Below are 21,345 nucleotides of genomic sequence, written 5' to 3'. Positions count from 1 at the left end.
GATACATTTAGTAGGCTACACCAGACATAGTAACACAGTTGTATATTATATTTGATATGTTGGATATTCAGTATATATAAGTACAATGTATGTGAAACCTTTGTTGTGCTAAAAATAAGTGATATACTTTCATATGACAACAACAGTACTACCCCCCTAAAATGCTTTCGAAGTGGAACAATCCAAGGGTTACAGGAAGTTGTAGCAGCTGCCATGTTTGGCTGCTTTGTTCAGGTTTCTTGTAGGTTTCCTGCAGATTTTTTAAAGTGTTGCAATGGAACCGAGCTGGAGTACATTTCTATTTCAAGTAAGTGCATTTTTGATACCCGGAAAGTAAGATAATTGACGGAATAACTGTAGTAAACTAAAGACATTCACTGTTTGACGTTTTTCAAAGGTATAATTTTAAGTAAAGCTATTCAAGCAAAAACAATGGTACATAAATCCAGGCTTCCAGCTGTGAGGTAGCTAACGTTAGGGCATAACGCTAGGGAAAATCAGTTCTCTTCTCTTCCTTTTTTTTTTGTATTACTATGATGGTTAAAATATTTTTTGACTTAATGATCTAAATAACTTCATGCTTTGTTTATGTAAGCTAGCTAAGTTAGCTTGTTAGATAAAAGCCAGCAAACATGAGGGATAACTCGCAGGCTCCAAGAACGCCACCGCACCGTTACGAGCCAGCCAGTCTGAGTCTCTTGTTTTTTTTCATTTCGGTCTGATGGTGGGAATTTACTTTATAAACAACGTCTCGCTAGCCAATTAGTCTCCTAAAATAATCGTCCAGAGATCACTAGAAAACGAAAAATACTTTTCCGATTGACGTTTAACGTTACTTCCTTACTATTTCGCTAGTCAGCGTAGAACTTGTTCCTTCCCTCCTCAATTCGAAATAGCCAGCTAGTTAACTAACTAGCTTAGCTAGCTAAACATTGTGAATGCGGGTAGAGAATGAATTCAAACTATGCACGCATGAAAGCAGTGATTTTGCCACATTTATTTCAGTGTGTGACATCCTGATTCAGTGATGGAGATTTAAATCTGTACTGTATAAATATCTCAGATATAGCTAGATGATCTAGAAGTTTAACCATTTATATTATGCAACATGGGTAGCTGGTCACATTAGTCTCTTTTTGTCTTTGGCCTGCATTCAAACAAATTAGGTTTCTTACCTGTTTACAGTTTGAATTATTAGTCTACATCATACTCACTGCACCAACTTTGATCATATTTGGTTTATCATAAAATAGGACACATTTCTACAAGCCTGCGTGTGCAGTAAGCAAATGCTGTCCCCTGTTTATTTGTCTTTATACAGCTACAGCGTGTTTTGGCATGAAGATATAAACCCAGGCGTAGCCTACAAATGTGGTAGTAACTGGGTAAAAGAAATTGATAGTTACATATCGGGATATTATTTTGGATGATATCATATAGTTGTATATGACAATCACAATATCATTTTTGCGGAGGTTTCCTGTACCTGCACCAATAGCTTTTTCTCTATCTTCTTTTTAAATAGGGAGTCAATTTGTTTTCAGCACTTATTTCGATGCACCTTTTTAGGCAACAAAGTATTGTGATAATATCGTTTTGTGAGGTACCTGGCAATTTCCAGCCCTAATATGTGGTGGAATGATTAGATTTTGATTAGTGATTAGATTACTGTTTGTCTTTCAACAAATTAAGGCCAAGGAAACATCATAATACATCGCTGATGTTATACATTAGCAGGCTTCTTGTGTTTTGTTTGATTGGATCCTTGGGGAGAGTTGGAATAAATTATAATCTTGTCATTTTCCACTTTGTGGCAAGATCCACAACCACAAAACTGTTCAACCCATTAGGCCTACACAGATTTGGGCATACAATGTGGCAATTCAAGTAATGGTGTTCAAACTGCTTTTTACATTTACATTTAAGTCATTTAACAGACGCTCTTATCCAGAGCGCTTTAAACCTGAATATAACATTCAGATGGCTGATATAGGTCTTCCTTGTTATAGTATCACACACATTTTATACTTTCGATTATGAACATTCCTTGCAGTTGATCTCACTCGTAAATGGAAGTATGGGCCCCCAGCAGGACTGGATCAGTTTAACTGTGTCCGCTGGCCCTGCAGCCAGTCTGCAGGAGGTGAAATCGGAGTAGCCTGATTCCCCCAAGTGGCAAATGGCTCCATCTTGAAAAATAGATTCTTTTGAATGGGAGCTCAGATTATTGGAGTGGGCAAGGTCTTTTTAGCCCTGTTTCTGCTTTGAAGTTATTAGTGTAATTGTCCCAGGTACAGCTAACTGTTCTATTCCCAAAGTATTGGACATGTGTAGCTGTTGCTTGCTAATTGTAGTGGTCCCAAAGCCTGTGTGTAGGTAGCAAGTAGAGGCAAAGTTGCAGTTTGTCTCCAAATACTGAGTACAGTGCAGCCATTTTGCTGAGGATGGTATGGTGTTTGTGTGATGTGATTATGCTAATGTGAACAGAGTCATTGATCAGTAGGTGTTAGGAAGTGACACATGGGGTGAAAGTTGATGTTAATGCAGCACTCTTGCTGATTTCTCCCACACAACTGCTAGCTGACATGAATCAGTGTCGTGTGTGAGTCATGTTCACTTTCCTCATCTTGCAGACAGTGCAGGAAACCTAAATACTGTCTGCTTAGCATAACATATTATTACTTCGTCAGTTGTCTTGATGCTTCATTGATTCATAAGCATTTCGCTGCACCTGCGATAATATCTGCAAATCTGTGTAGGTGACCAATAACATTTGATTTGATCCTATTCCTACCTTTATTACTCACCTGCAACAGCACAAAATAAGAGGTGTGTGTGTCACTGGCTGCCTTGTTCCTGACAGAAAGGCTGTGTGACACTGGTTTCTGCATCCGTATGACACGCTAAACGCCTCTCCCCTCTGGAGCCCTCATTCACTCATTGATCCCAAGGATGTTGGCAGCAGGGTAGCATGGTAATGAGTTAGAGAATGGCCACAATGACCTTCTCCTATATGACCCAATCCCTCCCTGCAGTATTTGAATAGGCTACCCCAAGTATTCATTTCATATAGGTTAGCCTGTGGAGCTTTTTTTGCTCCACCTATGCCCTGTAAGTACCAGCTGTGAAATACCTCCAGTTATAGCCTATCCCATAGCAGAATTTTGGAACTGCCCGAGCAGTGATTCTTTCACATTTAGATGGCCTACTAGAAAACCCCCAGGCAGGGATGTAATGTTCTAAAAATAATTGTTAATTTCTGTTTTCAGTACAGACTTGTTAGCTAATCTGACATTGAACAGTGGCAGAGCAATACATTTGCACTCAAATGAAGGTTATTCATCAATGTTCTTCAGATAGTTCTTCAAATTGTTAACTTTTCTAAAGGCTGGGTAGGAAATGAACAACCATGCTACCAAGACTACCAACTATTATTTTCTATACTGAACAAAAATATAAACGCAACATGCAACAATTTCAATTCATTAGGCCCTAATCTATGGATTTCACATGACTGGGCAGGGATGTAAATACATTTGTGCACAAAATTTGAGAGAAATAAGCTTTCTGTGCGTATGGAAAATTTCTGGGATCTTTTTTGTCAGCTCATGAAACATACGACCAACACTTTACATGTTTCGTTTATATTTTTGTTCAGTATATTTCACATGTAATTAAGTATAAGCCAGTCGTCGATCAGTAATGTTAGTCTTTTCAGAATCGCTTATTCTCCCTGCCTTCCATTTTGATGTTATTTACGTTGGAGTGACCCCAGCCTTCAGAGCACATTTGTATCAAAATGGTCAGAGCGGCATGAAGGCACAGCAGGCTGCAGGCCCTGCACCTCTGTCTTGGGGCCAGGCTGTCTGCAGTGGCTGTGTCTGCTGCTGTCTGGATCAGTGGGTCGGGTACAGACAGAAAGAGCGCTTGAAAATGATGATGTTGATGACTAATCCTGGAAGGTAGTGAGCGCGAGCAGGTGCGCAGACAATAGGGGCGGGTGGGCACGGTGGCGTTCTCCCTGAGTTACCAGGTCCCCCTCGGTCTGAGAGCGCGATGGCTCGTCTGTGCTGAGTTGTGTGTGGAGAAATCCAGCCCATCCCATGAATAGAGGAGCCAAATCAGAGAAGATGCACACACAAAGACCTCCTGTTGGGCACATCACTGGCCGGATTTGTGTCTTCCACAATAGGGCAGATGAAATAAGGAGGAGAATGTGGGATTCGTTTTTATTTTCTTCTCTGTTCCCCCTCCCCTCCTTCAATACCCCTCTCAGCTTGCCCTGTTGGATGGATGGCTGAACGTGAACGGGAAGGGTCAGGTATTTAACCTTGGCCTTTCGTGCTTGCGGAAGAGAACGTAGTTGTCTTAATTGCAGCATCCCCCCCTTTTATTTCAGTTGGTCACTATGAGACGGGTGTGTTTGTCTGTCTCCAGACAGTTATGTTTCTTTTGATGAAACACTCCATGAATATAGTGGCAACACTTTTCACCCTGCATCACCCATATCATAAATCTCTCAATAGAACAAGGGAGGGTTCCAAATGACCTGAACCTTGCTAGGGTTATCCCACTATGCAAGAAATGTAGTAAGGTAGACCAAGGTAACTACATGCCTGTATCTACTCTGGGAGTCCTGTCCAAAGTCCTGGGGACTTATTTTAGAAACGTAGTGTAAATTTCACACAATTTCTGCGTGCGCCATTTCTGAAATCTGCACACGTACAAAAATATTGAGATTTATGAACTTGGCGCACGCCATACATACACATTTCCCATTATAAATCAGACCTGTCATAAAACTGCATGCATTAACTCCGCCATTCACCTTTTATGGTGACAATAACAGCCTTTATTTGCTGTATAATTTGGAACTGTTGGCATTAGGCCACAGCATGCAAAATACCTAATTATGTTTAATATTCAGTTTATCAATAGATCATTGGGTTTCAATGAGTACGTTTACATGCATACTAATAATTTTCTGAGCAGTCTTTCAAATTATTAGGACACGTAAACGCCTTAATCGGAGTTCCAGCAGTGTATTTGATCTGCGCATGTGCTAGCACCAGCCGAGCGAGCCTCCCTCTTTAGCGCGAGTGACGTGTGTTCGGAACAACTGAATAGTAGTTTTCACATACAAACTTTATATGTCCGAACTCCGAGTGAATTATGCTTCCCAAAAATAACATGTTTGCTGTAGTAGAACGTTTATTTTGAGTGCCATCAGGTAGCCTGATTTCAGATGTCCATGGAAACAGGATTATTAGGGAAATCATTCTTCTTGCAAATAGGGTTGGGCGGTATCCAGATTTCCATACCTTCATACCGTGCCTGTGCCATCCCAGGATATACGGTATTGCAGATAGTGCACAGAAGGGGTGCTATTTTTTGGTGTAAAAAAATTGCCAAAATATTGTACCTTACTAGAATGCTAACAATATGCTAACAAGTACTAAGGAATCCTCATAGAGAATGCGCATTGCGAACATTTTGTACAGGTTCTGACCTAAACTATACAAGTAACTCAAAAATGCTACACACAAGTTTGCTGCACACACAAAATGAATATTAGCCAGCAAGGCTCTTGCTCCAGGAGGGGATTCTCTGCTGTTACCAAGGCAATACTTGATTTTGATAGTTAACTAGCTACTAAATTAGCAAATCAAATGCACAACTGCAGAGCATTTAGCACATTTTTGACTGTTAACTTCATAGTTATAAGATGTCTAGCTGGAAACATTTAGTTGTGAATTCCATACTGTAATTAGATCACCTGGCTTATGCTGCACGACAGTGAGTGACTCACAAGGCTCTGGTCTCTCGTCGTTGTGTGCTTGTAAACAAACAACGCGTGACTGGGGACTACCGTAAGCTAAATAATAATGTGACAGGTGAAATGAAGAATGCAATGTTCTTTATCTCCTAACGTATTGCACAAGTTGACTGCAGGTATTTACTGAAAAAGTAACTACAAATATTCACATTTATTACAAATATTTAAATAAATAGTTTAAGCATTATTGAAAAACTATTCCGTGGATTTTTCCAAATACCCTGGTATACCGCCCAAGCCTACTTGCAAAGCATGTAAACGTTTTAATCAAACTATTATATTAATCTGACTATCCACAATAATTGCATTATTGTGTGCATGTAGCTCCCCTGTAGCTCAGTTGGTAGAGCGTGGCGCTTGCAACGCCAGGGTTGTGGGTTTGTTTCCCACGGGGGGGCAGTATGAAAATGTATGCACTCACTAACTGTAAGTCGCTCTGGATAAGAGCGTCTGCTAAATGACTAAAATGTAAAATGCATGTAACCGCACTCATTGTCCTGCCTTGGTGTAGGCTTTGAGATTAAATGGGCAAAGATGTCACGCTCCTATCACGCACCAATACTGTAGCCTACCTGTACTGTCAAATATTTTACATAAACTACTGGTCTATTTACTGTGTTGGCAGAATATTTTAATCTTTAGCAGTAATTTATGCTGTATCTGGAAAAGGACTGTACATTTCTGAAAGAGAAAACAATGGCAAATTGTCATGGACCTGTCAGCAGAACGTTTGAATTCAACAATGTGGCCTCTGGTACATTCTAATGCCTTGATCCCATCTGATAAACACAGTGAAATTATTGAATACTTTATTGACTTTACCTCCCAGATTGGAAAAATGTGTTCTGCTATTGTGTAGAAAGACATTACAATTTTGCAGGTTTTCCTACTTACAAAGCATGTAGAGGTCTGTAATTTTTTATCATAAGTACACTTCAACTGTGAGAGACGGAATCTAAAACAAAAATCCAGAAAATCACATTGTATGATTTTTAAGTAATTAATTTGGATTTTATTGCATGACATAAGTATTTGATACATCAGAAAAGCAGAACTTAATATTTGGTACAGAAACCTTTGTTTGCAATTACAGAGATCATACGTTTCCTGTAGGTCTTGACCAGGTTTGCACACACTGCAGCAGGGATTTTGGCCCACTCCTCCATACAGACCTTCTCCAGATCCTTCAGGTTTCTGGGCTGTCGCTGGGCAATACGGACTTTCAGCTCCCTCCAAAGATTTTCTATTGGGTTCAGGTCTGGAGACTGGCTAGGCCACTCCAGGACCTTAAGATGCTTCTTACGGAGCCACTCCTTAGTTGCCCTGGCTGTGTGTTTCGGGTCGTTGTCATGCTGGAAGACCCAGCCACGACCCATCTTCAATGCTCTTACTGAGGGAAGGAGGTTGTTGGCCAAGATCTCGCGATACATGGCCCCATCCAGCCTCCCCTCAATACGGTGCAGTCGTCCTGTCCCCTTTGCAGAAAAGCATCCCCAAAGAATTATGTTTCCACCTCCATGCTTCACAGTTGGGATGGTGTTCTTGGGGTTGTACTCATCCTTCTTCCTCCTCCAAACACGGCGAGTGGAGTTTAGACCAAAAAGATCTATTTTTGTCTCATCAGACCACATGACCTTCTCCCATTCCTCCTCTCGATCATCCAGATGGTCATTGGCAAACTTCAGACGGGCCTGGACATGCGCTGGCTTGAGCAGGGGGACCTTGCGTGCGCTGCAGGATTATAATCCATGACGACGTAGTGTGTTACTAATGGTTTTCTTTGAGACTGTGGTCCCAGCTCTCTTCAGGTCATTGACCAGGTCCTGCCGTGTAGTTCTGGGCTGATCCCTCACCTTCCTCATGATCATTGATGCCCCACGAGGTGAGATCTTGCATGGAGCCCCAGACCGAGGGTGATTGACTGTCATCTTGAACTTCTTCCATTTTCTAATAATTGCGCCAACAGTTGTTGCCTTCTCACCAAGCTGCTTGCCTATTGTCCTGTAGCCCATCCCAGCCTTGTGCAGATCTACAATTTTATCCCTGATATCCTTACACAGCTCTTTGGTCTTGGCCATTGTGGAGAGGTTGGAGTCTGTTTGATTGAGTGTGTGGACAGGTGTCTTTTATACAGGTAACGAGTTCAAACAGGTGCAGTTAATACAGGTAATGAGTGGAGAACAGGAGGGCTTCTTAAAGAAACTTAACAGGTCTGTGAGAGACGGAATTCTTACTGGTTGGTAGGTGATCAAATACTTATGTCATAAATTAATTACTTAAAAATCATACAATGTGATTTTCTGGATTTTTGTTTTAGATTCCGTCTCTCACAGTTGAAGTGTAGCTATGATAAACAATTACAGACCTCTACATGCTTTGTAAGTAGGAAAACCTGCAAAATCGGCAGTGTATCAAATACTTGTTCTCCCCACTGTATATATATATATTTGAAAACTTGCAACAAGGCACTAAAGTAATACTGCGAAGAATTTGGCAAAGCAATTCACTTTTTGTCCTCAATACAAATTGTTATGTTTGGGGCAAATCCAATACAGCACATTACTGAGGACCACTCTCCACATTTTCAAGCATAGTGGTGGCTGCGTCATGTCATATGTATGCTTGTAATTGTTAAGGACTGGGGAGTTTTTCAGGATAAAAAATAAAAGCAATGGAGCTAAGCACAGGCAAAATTATTGAGGAAAACCTGGTACAGTCTGCTTTCCACCAGACACTGGGAGAATAATTCACCTTTCAGCAGGACAATAACCTAAAACACAAGGCCAAATCTAAACTGGAGTTGCTTACCAAGAAGAATGTTCCTGAGTGGCCGAGTTACAGTTTTGACTTAAATCGACCTGAAAATTGTTGAACAATGATCAACAACCAATTTGACAGAGCGTGAAGAATTTTTTGAGTAATGGGCAAATGTTGCACAATCCAGGTGTGGAAAGCTCTTAGACTTACACAGAAAGACTTAACACCTATAATCGCTGCCAAAGGTGCTTCTACAAATTATTGACTCAAGGGTGTGACTACTTATGTAAATTTAGATATTTCAGTTTTTCAATTTTAAGAATGAAAAATCATAAAACATGTTTTCACTTCGTCATGATGGGGTATTGTGTGTAGATGGGTGGGAAACATTCAATGTAATCCATTCTGAATTCAGGGTGTAACACAACACAATGTGGAATAAGTAAAGTGGTATGAATACTTTCTGAAGGCTATATTATTCACCACCTGAGGAAGTGGGAACTCAAAACACAATATCCTACACATTTTCCACCGCTAGGCCTAGGCTACTTAATGTAGGCCTACTCACTATGGAAATGGTGTGCTCCGCTACGCGGACACATCAAAACTATACTAACTACAGCCAAAAAGTGGTGCCATGAACTCAATATTAAGAGGTGAGAAATACATTATATATTCACAGAAAGCTGTGACTCTCTTGTTTGTCACTAGAACAACAGTAGTTGCTTTGAAAACTTTTTGCGGCAATAGCATTTTGAGCAACGGTCATATGCTTGTGTTTCTCAGAATGCAGTGGACAGAGGGAGTGAGAGTCAGCAGCCAACAGCGAAACCGGGACAGGCAGATACTTTCATAGCAGGAATCAACACAATGCATACAGTGGTTCTTCCATTAAAAGTTGTCATACTGCAGCACAGCTTGTGGCATGCCGTGGAATGGTATGGCACGTTGTAGTGCATGACACCATAGTATTTTACTGTCAGCCATTGTTGTCATTAATGCTAGTTCGACCACCAGAGGGCATCTCTGAGAAGCTAAGTTATCGAAATGACATGGAGCTGTAGGCCAAAGAGTCCTGTTAGCTGTTTTAGCGTAACTTACTTATTCGGCATGAAGGCCTACTTCAATATGCAGTATATCAATCAATCATTCATTTGTTCATGTCATCACACGGCATACAAGTCATCCATGTCTTTAAATACAGTCAAGCATTTCTGTTTATAAAATGAAATAACCAAGGGAGCCTTGAATAATTAAACAATGAATAAACGAATGCATTTGACTTTTTTAAATATTGGCTGTACTAGAGACTTTAAACCCTTTTTTTTTGTTAGAACAGACTATATGGGATTGATTATAATTTGTTTGTATATTATTATTGTATTTGTGCTGTTTATACTGTTAGAAATGTAGCTTAATTGAATTCAAATCAAATTTTATTGGTCACATGCGCCGAATACAACAGGTGCAGACATTACAGTGAAATGCTTACTTACAGCCCTTAACCAACAGTGCATTTATTTTTAACAAAAAAAGTAAAAATAAAACAACAGTAGGGAGGCTATATATACAGGGGGGTACCGTTGCAGAGTCAATGTGCGGGGGCACCGGCTAGTTGAGGTAATATGTACATGTGGGTAGAGTTAAAGTGACTATGCATAAATAATTAACAGAGTAGCAGCAGCGTAAAAAGGATGGGGTGGGGGGGCAGTGCAAATAGTCCGGGTAGCCATGATTAGCTGTTCAGGAGTCTTATGGCTTGGGGGTAGAAGCTGTTGAGAAGTCTTTTGGACCTAGACTTGGCACTCCGGTACCGCTTGCCGTGCGGTAGCAGAGAGAACTGTCTATGACTAGGGTGGCTGGAGTCTTTGATAATTTTGAGGGCCTTCCTCTGACACTGCCTGGTGTAGAGGTCTTGGATGGCAGGAAGCTTGGCCCCAGTGATGTACTGGGCCGTACGCACTACCCTCTGTAGTGCCTTGCGGTCGGAGGCCAAGCAGTTGCCATACCAGGCGGTGATGCAACCAGTCAGGATGCTCTCGATGGTGCAGCTGTATAATTTTTTGAGGATCTGAGGACCCATGCCAAATCTTTTCAGTCTCCTGAGGGGGAATAGGCTTTGTCGTGCCCTCTTCACGACTGTCTTGGTGTGTTTGGACCATGATAGTTCGTTGGTGATGTGGACACCAAGGAACTTGAAGCTCTCAACCTGTTCCACTACAGCCCCGTCGATGAGAATGGGGGCGTGCTCAGTCCTCTTTTTTTTTCCTGTAGTCCACAATCATCTCCTTTGTCTTGGTCACGTTGAGGGAGAGGTTGTTGTCCTGGCACCACACGGCCAGGTCTCTGACCTCCTCCCTATAGGCTGTCTCATCGTTGTCGGTGATCAGGCCTACCACTGTTGTGTCGTCGGCAAACTTAATGATGGTGTTGGAGTCGTGCCTGGCCATGCAGTCATGGGTGAACAGAGAGTACAGGAGGGGACTGAGCACGCACCCCTGAGGGGCCCCCGTGTTGAGGATCAGTGTGGCAGATGTGTTGTTACCTACCCTTACCACCTGGGGGCGGCCCGTCAGGAAGTCCAGGATCCAGTTGCAGAGGGAGGTGTTTAGTCCCAGGATCCTTAGCTTAGTGATGAGCTTAGAGGGCACTATGGTGTTGAATGCTGAGCTGTAGTCAATGAATAGCATTCTCATGTAGGTGTTCCTCTTGTCCAGGTGGGAAAGGGCAGTGTGGAGTGCAATAGAGATTGCATCATCTGTGGATCTGTTGGGGCGGTATGCAAATTGGAGTGGGTCTAGGGTTTCTGGGATAATGGTGTTGATGTGAGCCATGACCAGCCTTTCAAAGCACTTCATGGCTACAGACGTCAGTGCTACGGGTCGGTAGTCATTTAGGCAGGTTATCTTAGAGGCCTTTGGCACGGGGACTATGGGGGTCTGCTTGAAACATGTTGGTATTACAGACTCGGTCAGGGACATGTTGAAAATGTCAGTGAAGACACTTGCCAGTTGGTCAGCACATGCTCGGAGCACACGTCCTGGTAATCCGTCTGGCCCTGCGGCCTTGTGAATGTTGACCTGCTTAAAAGTCTTACTCACATTGGCTACGGAGAGCGTGATCACATAGTCATCCGGAACAGCTGGTGCTCTCATGCATGCTTCAGTGTTGCTTGCCTCGAAGCGAGCATAGAAGTGGTTTAGCCTCGTCTGGTAGGCTTGTGTCACTGGGCAGCTCGCGGCTGTGCTTCCCTTTGTAGTCTGTAATAGTTTTCAAGCCCTGCCACATCCGACGAGCGTCAGAGCCAGTGTAGTACGATTCAATCTTAGTCCTGTATTGACTCTTTGCCTGTTTGATGGTTCGTCGGAGGGCATAGCGGGATTTCTTATAAGCGTCCGGGTTAGAGTCCCGTTCCTTGAAAGCGGCAGCTCTACCCTTTAGCTCAGTGCGGATGTTTCCTGTAATCCATGGCTTCTGGTTGGGGTATGTACGTACGGTCACTGTGGGGACGACATCATCGATGCACTTATTGATGAAGCCAGTGACTGATGTGGTGTACTCCTCAATGCTGTCTGAAGAATCCCGGAACATGTTCCAGTCTGTGCTAGCAAAACAGTCCTGTAGCTTAGCATCTGCGTCATCTGACCACTTTTTTATTAACCGAGTCACTGGGGCTTCCTGCTTTAGTTTTTGCTTATAAGCAGGAATCAGGAGGATAGAGTTATGGTCAGATTTGCCAAATGGAGGGCGAGGGAGAGCTTTGTATGCGTCTCTGTGTGTGGAGTAAAGGTGGTCTAGAGTTTTTTTTTCCCTCTGGTTGCACATTTAACATGCTGGTAGAAATTAGGTAGAACGGATTTAAGTTTCCCTGCATTAAAGTCCCCGGCCACTAGGAGCGCTGCATCTGGATGAGCGTTTTCCTGTTGATTTATGGCCTTGTACAACTCATTCAGTGCAATCTTAATGCCAGCATTGGTTTGTGGTGGTAAATAGACAGCTATGAAAAATATAGATGAGAACTCTCTTGGTAAATAGTGTGGTCTACAGCTTATCATAAGATACTCTACCTCAGGCGAGCAAAACCTCTAGACTTCCTTAGTATTTGATTTTGTGCACCAGCTGTTGTTTACAAATATACACAGACCGCCACCCCTTGTCTTACCGGAGTCAGCCGTTCTATCCTGCCGATGTAGCGTATGTTATCCATGTCGTCGTTCAGCCACGACTCGGTGAAACATAAGATATTACAGTTTTTAATGTCCCGTTGGTAGGATAACCGTAATCTTAGGTCATCCAATTTATTTTCAAATGATTGAACGTTGGCTAATAGGGTTGATGGAAGAGGCAGTTTACTCGCTCGCCGTCGGATCCTTACAAGGCACCCCGATCTACGTCCACGATATCTCCGTCTCTTCCTCACGCGAATGACGGGGATTTGGGCCTTGTCGGGTGTCTGTATGATATCCTTCGCGGCCGCCTCATTGAAGAAAAAATCTTCGTCCAATACGAGGTGAGTAATCGCTGTCCTGATATCCAGAAGCTCTTTTTGGTTATAAGAGACGATGGCAGAAACATTATGTACAAAATAAATTACAAATAATGCGGAAACACACATAATAGTACAATTGGTTAGAGGGCTGTAAAACGGCAGCCATCTTCTCCGGCGCTGGTGTTTCTATTCCAAGAAAAACAAAAATGTATTTTACAGTAGCCTATGTAGGCCCCCATAACTGGCAGCTTTATTAAATAGTACCCGCAAAACACCAGTCTCTACGTCAACAGTGAAGAGGCGACTCCGGGATGCTGACCTTCTAGGCAGAGTTGCAAAGAAAAAGCCATATCTCAGACTGGCCAATAAAAATAAAAGATTAAGATGGGCAGTCTGAGATATGGCTTTTTCTCAAACACATCTCAACATCAACTGTTCTTGCTGTTCTTGCCATAATATGGACTTGGTCTTTTACCAAATAGGGATATTTTTTGTATACCCCCCTATCTTGTAACAACACAACTGATTGGCTCAAACACATTAAGGAAAGCAATTCCACAAATTAACTTTTAACAAAGCACACCTGTTAATTGAAATTCATTCCAGGTGACTACCTCATGAAGCTGGTTGAGAGAATGCCAAGAGTGTGCAAAGCTGTCATCAAGGCAAAGGGTGGCTATTTGAAGAATCTCAAATATAAAATGTATTTTGATTTGTTTAACACTTTTTGGGTGTTATTTCATAGTTTTGATGTCATCACTATTATTCTACAATGTAGAAAATAGTACATATAAAGAAAAACCCTTGAATGAGTAGGTGTTCTAAAACTTTTGACCGGTAGTGTATCTGTTCTTAATTCATGGCATGGTTTCTTTTTAGCCAAATGTTGAATAGACATGCAGACAAATCAATTAATGCAGGAAAATATTAATAATATAAAAAAATAATACTGTCTGTACTCATAAAAACAATTAGGCTAAATAAATGGATATTATTTTGTTGGGTAGCGGATCGGCTCTCGGAACTCATTAAGAGGCGGCTTCTATCTTTAATATAATCATTCATTCAGAAGGTTAAACCCATAGGTCTTAGGCCGTGTGGCGGAGAGTGATGCTGCCGCTGGAAATGGGGGTGTGAGCAGGTGGGTCTGGGCAGGCGTGAAGTAGTTGTCGTTTGTATGTGTGTTTTTTATTGTCAAAAAATATATAATAAAATCTTACAAAAAAAGAATAAGGAAAAATGACAAGCTTGCAACACACATCTGATTATTAAATTTGAATAGGATTTATTTTCTTTACGTTCTTCATTGTAACCACAATGTCACAAATTATTGAACACACACAACAAGAGCAGATTATGTTGTATTTTACCCCATTCTTCTCCCCAATTTCGATCTTGTCTCATCGCTGCAACTCCCCAACGGGCTCGGGAGGCGAAGGTCGAGTCATGCGTCCTCCGAAACATGACCTGCCAAACCAGAAGCCAGCCGCACCAATGTGTCGGAGGAAATACCGTTCAACCGACGACCGAGGTCAGCCTGCAGGCACCCTGGCCACCACAAGGAGTCGCTAGAGAGCGATGAGGCAAGTAAAGCCCCCCCGGCCAAACCCTCCCCTAACCCGGAAGACGCTGGGCCAATTGTGCGCCGCCCTATGCGACTCCCGATCACCGCCGTTTGTAACACAGCCCGTGAACGAACCCGGGTCCGTAGTGACACCTCTAGCACTGCGATGCAGTGCCTTAGACCGCTTCGCCACACGGGAGGCCCTCAAAACAATTCTTTATGAAAGACTATCAGAAAGAATGTTGGTACTTATTTATTTTGATCCAAAGCCACGAATGAGTGAGTCACTCAGCTTTATGCTGACAAATATAGCTTTATGCTGCGAAATAGCCTACCCAGACAGCACACACATCTCGCCGACGTCAGCCCGATATCGGGCCGATGTAGTATGGAGAGCGTTTGCACATTAGATCTCATTTGCCCTTCAGCCGCTGTTTGGACGATGCATGTCAAAGCTGCATGCTGCCTAGCCACTCTACAGACAACATCAAAAATACCTTTATTTGATCCAACAGCAAATAATGTTTCACTACACGATTTGAATTACCCTTACCAAATGAGTGTAAACATCGAATTTGAATGGAAAATATAAGAAAGATTATTAGCTCAATTATACTGGCAATAATAAAAAACAATATGCTTTACTAGACTATAGGTGATTTTCTTTGTGGGTAAAATGAAGAGGGAAGATTCAAGTTAATGTCAAGTTTATTAGACTATTGCTTTACCATCAAGTTCTTAAAATAACTCCAGCATAGAGAAGAGAGAAACAAGGAACAGAGAAACAGAAACATCACATTTAACAAAAAGATAGCTTATGCAGAGGGTGTGCAGTTGGTTCGATAAAGATGGAAGTAAGGTTTTATTATAGGCTAAGAGTAGTGAATATGTGACAAATATATTTACAAAAAAAGCTAACGTTTGAGTCCAAGAACGCAGTACACAGTAGACAAAAAGGATGAAATGTATGTCCAAATAAAGAGCAATATACCAAACGATATTGGCAAAACGACTGTAAACAGGCCTAGACAACTCACACAACTGAGAATTCCTTTGAGAACTTATATTTTCCAAGCAGTCCTATCAAGAACAAGATGCACAGGCGCAAATTAGTAGAAAACATAAATGCGCACTTTAAACAGGCACATCAATAATCGTTTTAGACAAAGTACAATAGACAGAATTCAACACAATAAACTAACAACAATTGCTACAGTGACTCAGGGCTCAATTATAGGCATCCCACCATCCCGGGGATTACTTAAAAAATATGTAATGGCCTGTTCAAAACCGACTGGACCAGTTCTGGGACGATAAATACAAAATTCATACAAACCCTGTAATTAAAAAGCCACGCCCACGAGGCAGATACAACCGATCAAAACGTTTAGCTTAAAATGTTGACAACTATTTCTTCACATTATAAGTGCAACAATCGCACACTGCTGCTATTCGCATGGATGTTCCAAAAATGCAACAGACTGGAAAACACGTTCTCAAAGCGCACCGTTCTCCCAAAGCCCACCGCCGCCTCAAATGCGAGTGGTTTCATGTGACCTAGATACCAATATTTGTGAGAAATTTAAAAAGAGTGAAGATCTAACAACTAGTATGGGTTGTTAATATGATTAGGATTGTGTGTTTGGCTTCTGGACATCGAAAATAATGTTTATTTGAAAACCAACAGAACAAGAGAAAATGCTGGTTTCAATGGCATAATGTTAATGAGGAAATGTTTAGCCTATGGTCGGATTTTGGTTAGGCTACTTTGAAACAAGGTAAGACTTATTTATTTTGATCCACAGCCACGAATGAGTGAGTCACTTAGCTTTATGCTGACAAATATAGCTTTATGCCGCGAAATAGCCTACTAAATAGGCCAAGCCTAAACGCATATATTAAATTGCCTAAATAAACAAGTACATTTCATTAATTAATTAAGTAGCTCAGGTCTTGAAAATATGGGCAACCTTTTTCCCCTCCCTATCATCGCTGGACATAAGCAAAGAAGGACTCCGTGTTTCATCGTCGGCCCACATGTCAAGTGTAATTGCGCCCTTGTATTTACCCAAGTTCCACCCGCTAGCTAATTTTTTGTTGTTGCCTGATGCAGGACTCTAGTGCCAGAGAAGAGAGACTCTCGGACTGAAACATTCACACCTCCATTCATTTACGAAAAGATAGTCCATTTGTGCCACAGTTTAGACTACCGATAGATCAGCATTCTAACTCCCCCTTGTGATAGTGTGGTGCAATGACAGAATGACACAATTTACCACAATCTGCCACAAACGGTCACGGTATAAGCTCGAAACATTTAATTGATGAACCACTGTATATTACTGTTGACCAATTCATGGTTTTAGAACAATCTACAGGAACATTGTCTAGCAAAATCACCGAAAAAAGTTGCAATTTAAGCAAAATGCTTCGGGAAGAGGAAGGCAATTTTGGTCATTTTCGGTTTATCGTCTCAGCTCTAGTACAGTATTCTACAGTACACAGTAGAGCACACTAGTGGTATACTGGTACCTTGGTAATATCACGGTACCAAAACATCATGATACCTATGATACCAACATTTTAGAATACCCTAGTTCCGTTTCATATGAAACTACAACATTTTTCAGCCCTACCGATCTAAAGAACCTGCTGGCGCCTGTTATAAAATGTTTGAAGTCAGTTTTGTTGTAACATTGTATCATTGCATCGCTTGTTGTAACCAAGAGCACAGACCAGTCCGAGTGACTTTGCATGTTCACTGTCATGCAGCCTCTGCGTGTCAGAGAGGGAAAATGGAGCACGGCTTGTCTCTAACCTAAACGGTTAAAAAAATATCACCCATATTACCAGAGATGCCTTTTTTCTTTCTATTGGGATTTACGCTTATTTTATACTGGACAAAAATATAAACGCATCTTGCAACAATTTCAAAGATTTTATTGAGTTACAGTTCATATAAGGAAATCAGTCAATTGAAATAAATTAATTGGGCCCTTATCTATGGATTTCACATGACTGGGCAGGGGTACAGCCATGGGTGGGCCTTGGAGGGCATAGGCCCACCCACTGGGGAGCCAGGCCCAGCCAATCATAATGAGTTTTTCCCCACAAAAATGGCTTTATTACAGACAGAAATACTCCTCAGCACCCTCCCGCCCCTCAGATGATCCTGCAGGTGAAGAAGCCACATGTAGAGGTCCTGGGCTGGCATGGTTACATGTGGTCTGCGGTTGTGAGGCCAGTTGGACATACTGCCAAATTCTCTAAAACGACGTTGGAGGCGGCTTATGGTAGAGAAATTAACATTCAATTCTCTGGCCAGAGCTCTGTTGGACATTCCTGCAGTCAGCATGCCAATTGCATGCTCCTTCAAAACTTGAGATGTCATCTGTGTCTGACAAAACAAGTTGCCTTTTATTGTTCCTAGCACAAAAGTGTACCTGTGTAATAAACATGCTGTTTAGTCAGCTTCTTGATATGCCACACCTGTCAGGTGGATGGATTATCTTGGCAAAGGAGAAATGTTCACTAACAACAAATTTGTGCACAAAATGGATGAATAATTTCAGCAATTCTTATTTATTTTATTTATTTCAGCTCATGAAACATGGGACCAACAGTTTACATATTGTGTTTATATTTTTTGTTCAGTGTATATAATTTCACAAACCATGTCGTGTGCCGTTTTAAACTAATCCCTGGTCGCTAATTATTGGTTTGATAACAAACACCGTTGTTCAGTCATGTTTCTTAGCTAGCTAACAACCTAGCAACTTGACACTAGGATTAGGCTAATTTGATTGGCACAGGAAGAAAAGGATAGGGTCTGCTACTCATGAGATGTGCTTCAAAGGTAGGATCCATATAGGCCTAATGTAAGGCTAAACTATATCAAGAATGTGTTTCTTTCTGGTGCTCCTTAAATTCTGTTTGGTGCTAACGTTTTAAAAGTCGGGAGCAGTGTGTGCGTGTTTGAGAGAGAGATAGTTAGTGTTATTAAAAAATAAAAATAAAATGTATTTAAACTTTATTTAACCAGGTAAGCCAGTTGAGAACAAGTTCTCATTTACAACTGCGCCCTGGCCAAGATAAAGCAAAGCAGTGCGATTAAAAACAACAACACAGAGTTACATATGGGGTAAACCAAACATAAAGTAAAAAATACAACAGAAAATATATATACAGTGTGTGCGAATGTAGTAAATAATGGAGGTAAGGCAATAAATAGGCCATAGTGCAAAATAGTTACAATTTCGTATTAACACTGGAATGATAGATGTGCAAAAGATGATGTGCAAATACTGGGGTGCAAATTAGCAAAATAAATAACAATGTGGGGATGAGGTAGTTGGATGGACTAATTTCAGATTGGCTGTGTGCAGGTGCAGTGATCGGTAAGCTGCTCTGACAACTGACGCTTAAAATTAGTGAGGGAGATAAGAGTCTCCAGCTTCAGAGATTTTTGCAGTTCGTTCCAGTCATTGGCAGCAGAGAACTGGAAGGAATGGCATCCAAAGGAGGTGTTGGCTTTGGGGATGACCAGTGAGATATACAGTGGGGAGAACAAGTATTTGATATACTGCCGATTTTGCAGGTTTTCCTACTTACAAAGCATGTAGAGGTCTGTAATTTTTATTTTTATTTTTACTTCAACTGTGAAAGACGGAATCTAAAACAAAAATCCAGAAAATCACATTTGTATGATTTTTAAGTAATTAATTTGCATTTTATTGCATGACATAAGTATTTGATCACCTACCAACCAGTAAGAATTCTGGCTCTCACAGACCTGTTAGTTTTTTTTTAAGAAGCCCTCCTGTTCTCCACTCATTACCTGTATTAACTACACCTGTTTGAACTCGTTACCTGTATAAAAGACACCTGTCCACACCCTCAATCAAACAGACTCCAACCTCTCCACAATGGCCAAGACCAGAGAGCTGTGTAAGGACATCATGGATAAAATTGTAGACCTGCACAAGGCTGGTATTGGCTACAGGACAATAGGCAAGCAGCTTGGTGAGAAGGCAACAACTGTTGGCGCAATTATTAGAAAATTGAAGAAGTTCAAGATGACGGTCAATCACCCTCAGTCTGGGGCTCCATGCAAGACCTCACCTCGTGGGGCATCAATGATCATGAGGAAAGTGAGGGTCAGCCCAGAACTACACGGCAGGACCTGGTCAATGACCTGAAGAGAGCTGGGACCACAGTCTCAAAGAAAGCCATTAGTAACACACTACGCCGTCATGGATTAAAATCCTGCAGCGCACGCAAGGTCCCCCTGCTCAAGCCAGCGCATGTCCAGGCCCGTCTGAAGTTTGCCAATGACCATCTGGATGATCCAGAGGAGGAATGGGAGAAGGTCATGTGGTCTGATGAGACAAAAATATAGCTTTTTAGTCTAAACTCCACTCGCCGTGTTTGGAGGAAGAAGAAGGATGAGTACAAGCCCAAGAACACCATCCCAACCGTGAAGCATGGAGGTGGAAACATCATTCTTTGGGGATGCTTTTCTGCAAAGGGGACAGGACAACTGCACCGTATTGAGGGGAGGATGGATGGGGCCATGTATCGCGAGATCTTGGCCAACAACCTCCTTCCCTCAGTAAGAGCATTGAAGATGGGTCGTGGCTGGGTCTTCCAGCATGACAACGACCCGAAACACACAGCCAGGGCAACTAAGGAGTGGCTCCGTAAGAAGCATCTCAAGGTCCTGGAGTGGCCTAGCCAGTCTCCAGACCTGAACCCAATAGAACATCTTTGGAGGGAGCTGAAAGTCCGTATTGCCCAGCGCCAGCCCCGAAACCTGAAGGTTCTGGAGAAGGTCTGTATGGAGGAGTGGGCCAAAATCCCTGCTGCAGTGTGTGCAAACCTGGTCAAGACCTACAGGAAACGTATGATCTCTGTAATTGCAAACAAAGGTTTCTGTACCAAATATTAAAGTTCTGCTTTTCTGATGTATCAAATACTTATGTCATGCAATAAAATGCAAATTAATTACTTAAAAATCATACAATGTGATTTTCTGGATTTTTGTTTTAGATTCCGTATCTCACAGTTGAAGTGTACCTATGATAAACATTACAGACCTCTACATGCTTTGTAAGTAGGAAAACCTGCAATATTGGCAGTGTATCAAATACTTGTTCTCCCCACTGTACCTGCTGGAGTGCAGACTACGGGTGGGTGTTGCTATGGTGACCAGTGAGCTAAGATAAGACTGGGATTTGCCTAGCAGTGATTTATAGATGACCTGGAGCCAGTGGGTTTGGCAACGAATATGTAGTGAGGACCAGCCAACAAGAGCGTACAGGTCACAATGGTGGGTAGTATATGGGGTTTTGGTGACAAAACGGATGGCACTGTGATAGACTACATCCAATTTGCTGAGTAGAGTGTTGGAGGCTATTTTATAAATGACATCGCCGAAGTCAAGGATCGGTAGGATAGTCCGTTTTACGAGGGCATGTTTGGCAGCATGAGTGAAGGAGGCTTTGTTGCGAAATAGGAAGCTAATTCTAGATCTAACTTTTGATTGGAGATGCTTAATGTGAGTCTGGAAGGAGAGTTTACAGTCTAACCAGACACCTAGGTATTTGTAGTTGTCCACATACCCGTCGAGAGTAGTGATTCTAGTCGGGTGGGCGGGTGCAAGCAGCGTTCGGTTGAAGAGCATGCATTTAGTTTTACTAG

The 21,345-nt window shown here is 41.9% G+C and overlaps 1 protein-coding gene across 2 annotated transcripts in view; it reads left to right on the top strand.

The window, feature by feature from the left end:
* Positions 1-214: 214 nt before the first annotated feature.
* LOC121579910 (vascular endothelial zinc finger 1-like) overlaps positions 215-21,345 on the top strand; it is a 48,537-nt gene continuing 27,406 nt past the window's right edge. For both annotated transcript variants that reach the window (XM_041894888.2, XM_041894887.2), the window contains exon 1: positions 215-307. In XM_041894888.2, coding sequence (XP_041750822.1) covers positions 275-307 — 33 coding nt within the window. In that variant the 5' untranslated portion in view covers positions 215-274. The remainder of the gene's footprint in view (positions 308-21,345) is intronic.

The sequence above is a fragment of the Coregonus clupeaformis genome, chromosome 13, assembly GCF_020615455.1.
Source record: "Coregonus clupeaformis isolate EN_2021a chromosome 13, ASM2061545v1, whole genome shotgun sequence".
Taxonomy (NCBI): Eukaryota; Metazoa; Chordata; class Actinopteri; order Salmoniformes; family Salmonidae; genus Coregonus; species Coregonus clupeaformis.
Note: the sequence above shows the minus strand (reverse complement) of the source record. Positions and strands in the feature narration are given on the sequence as shown.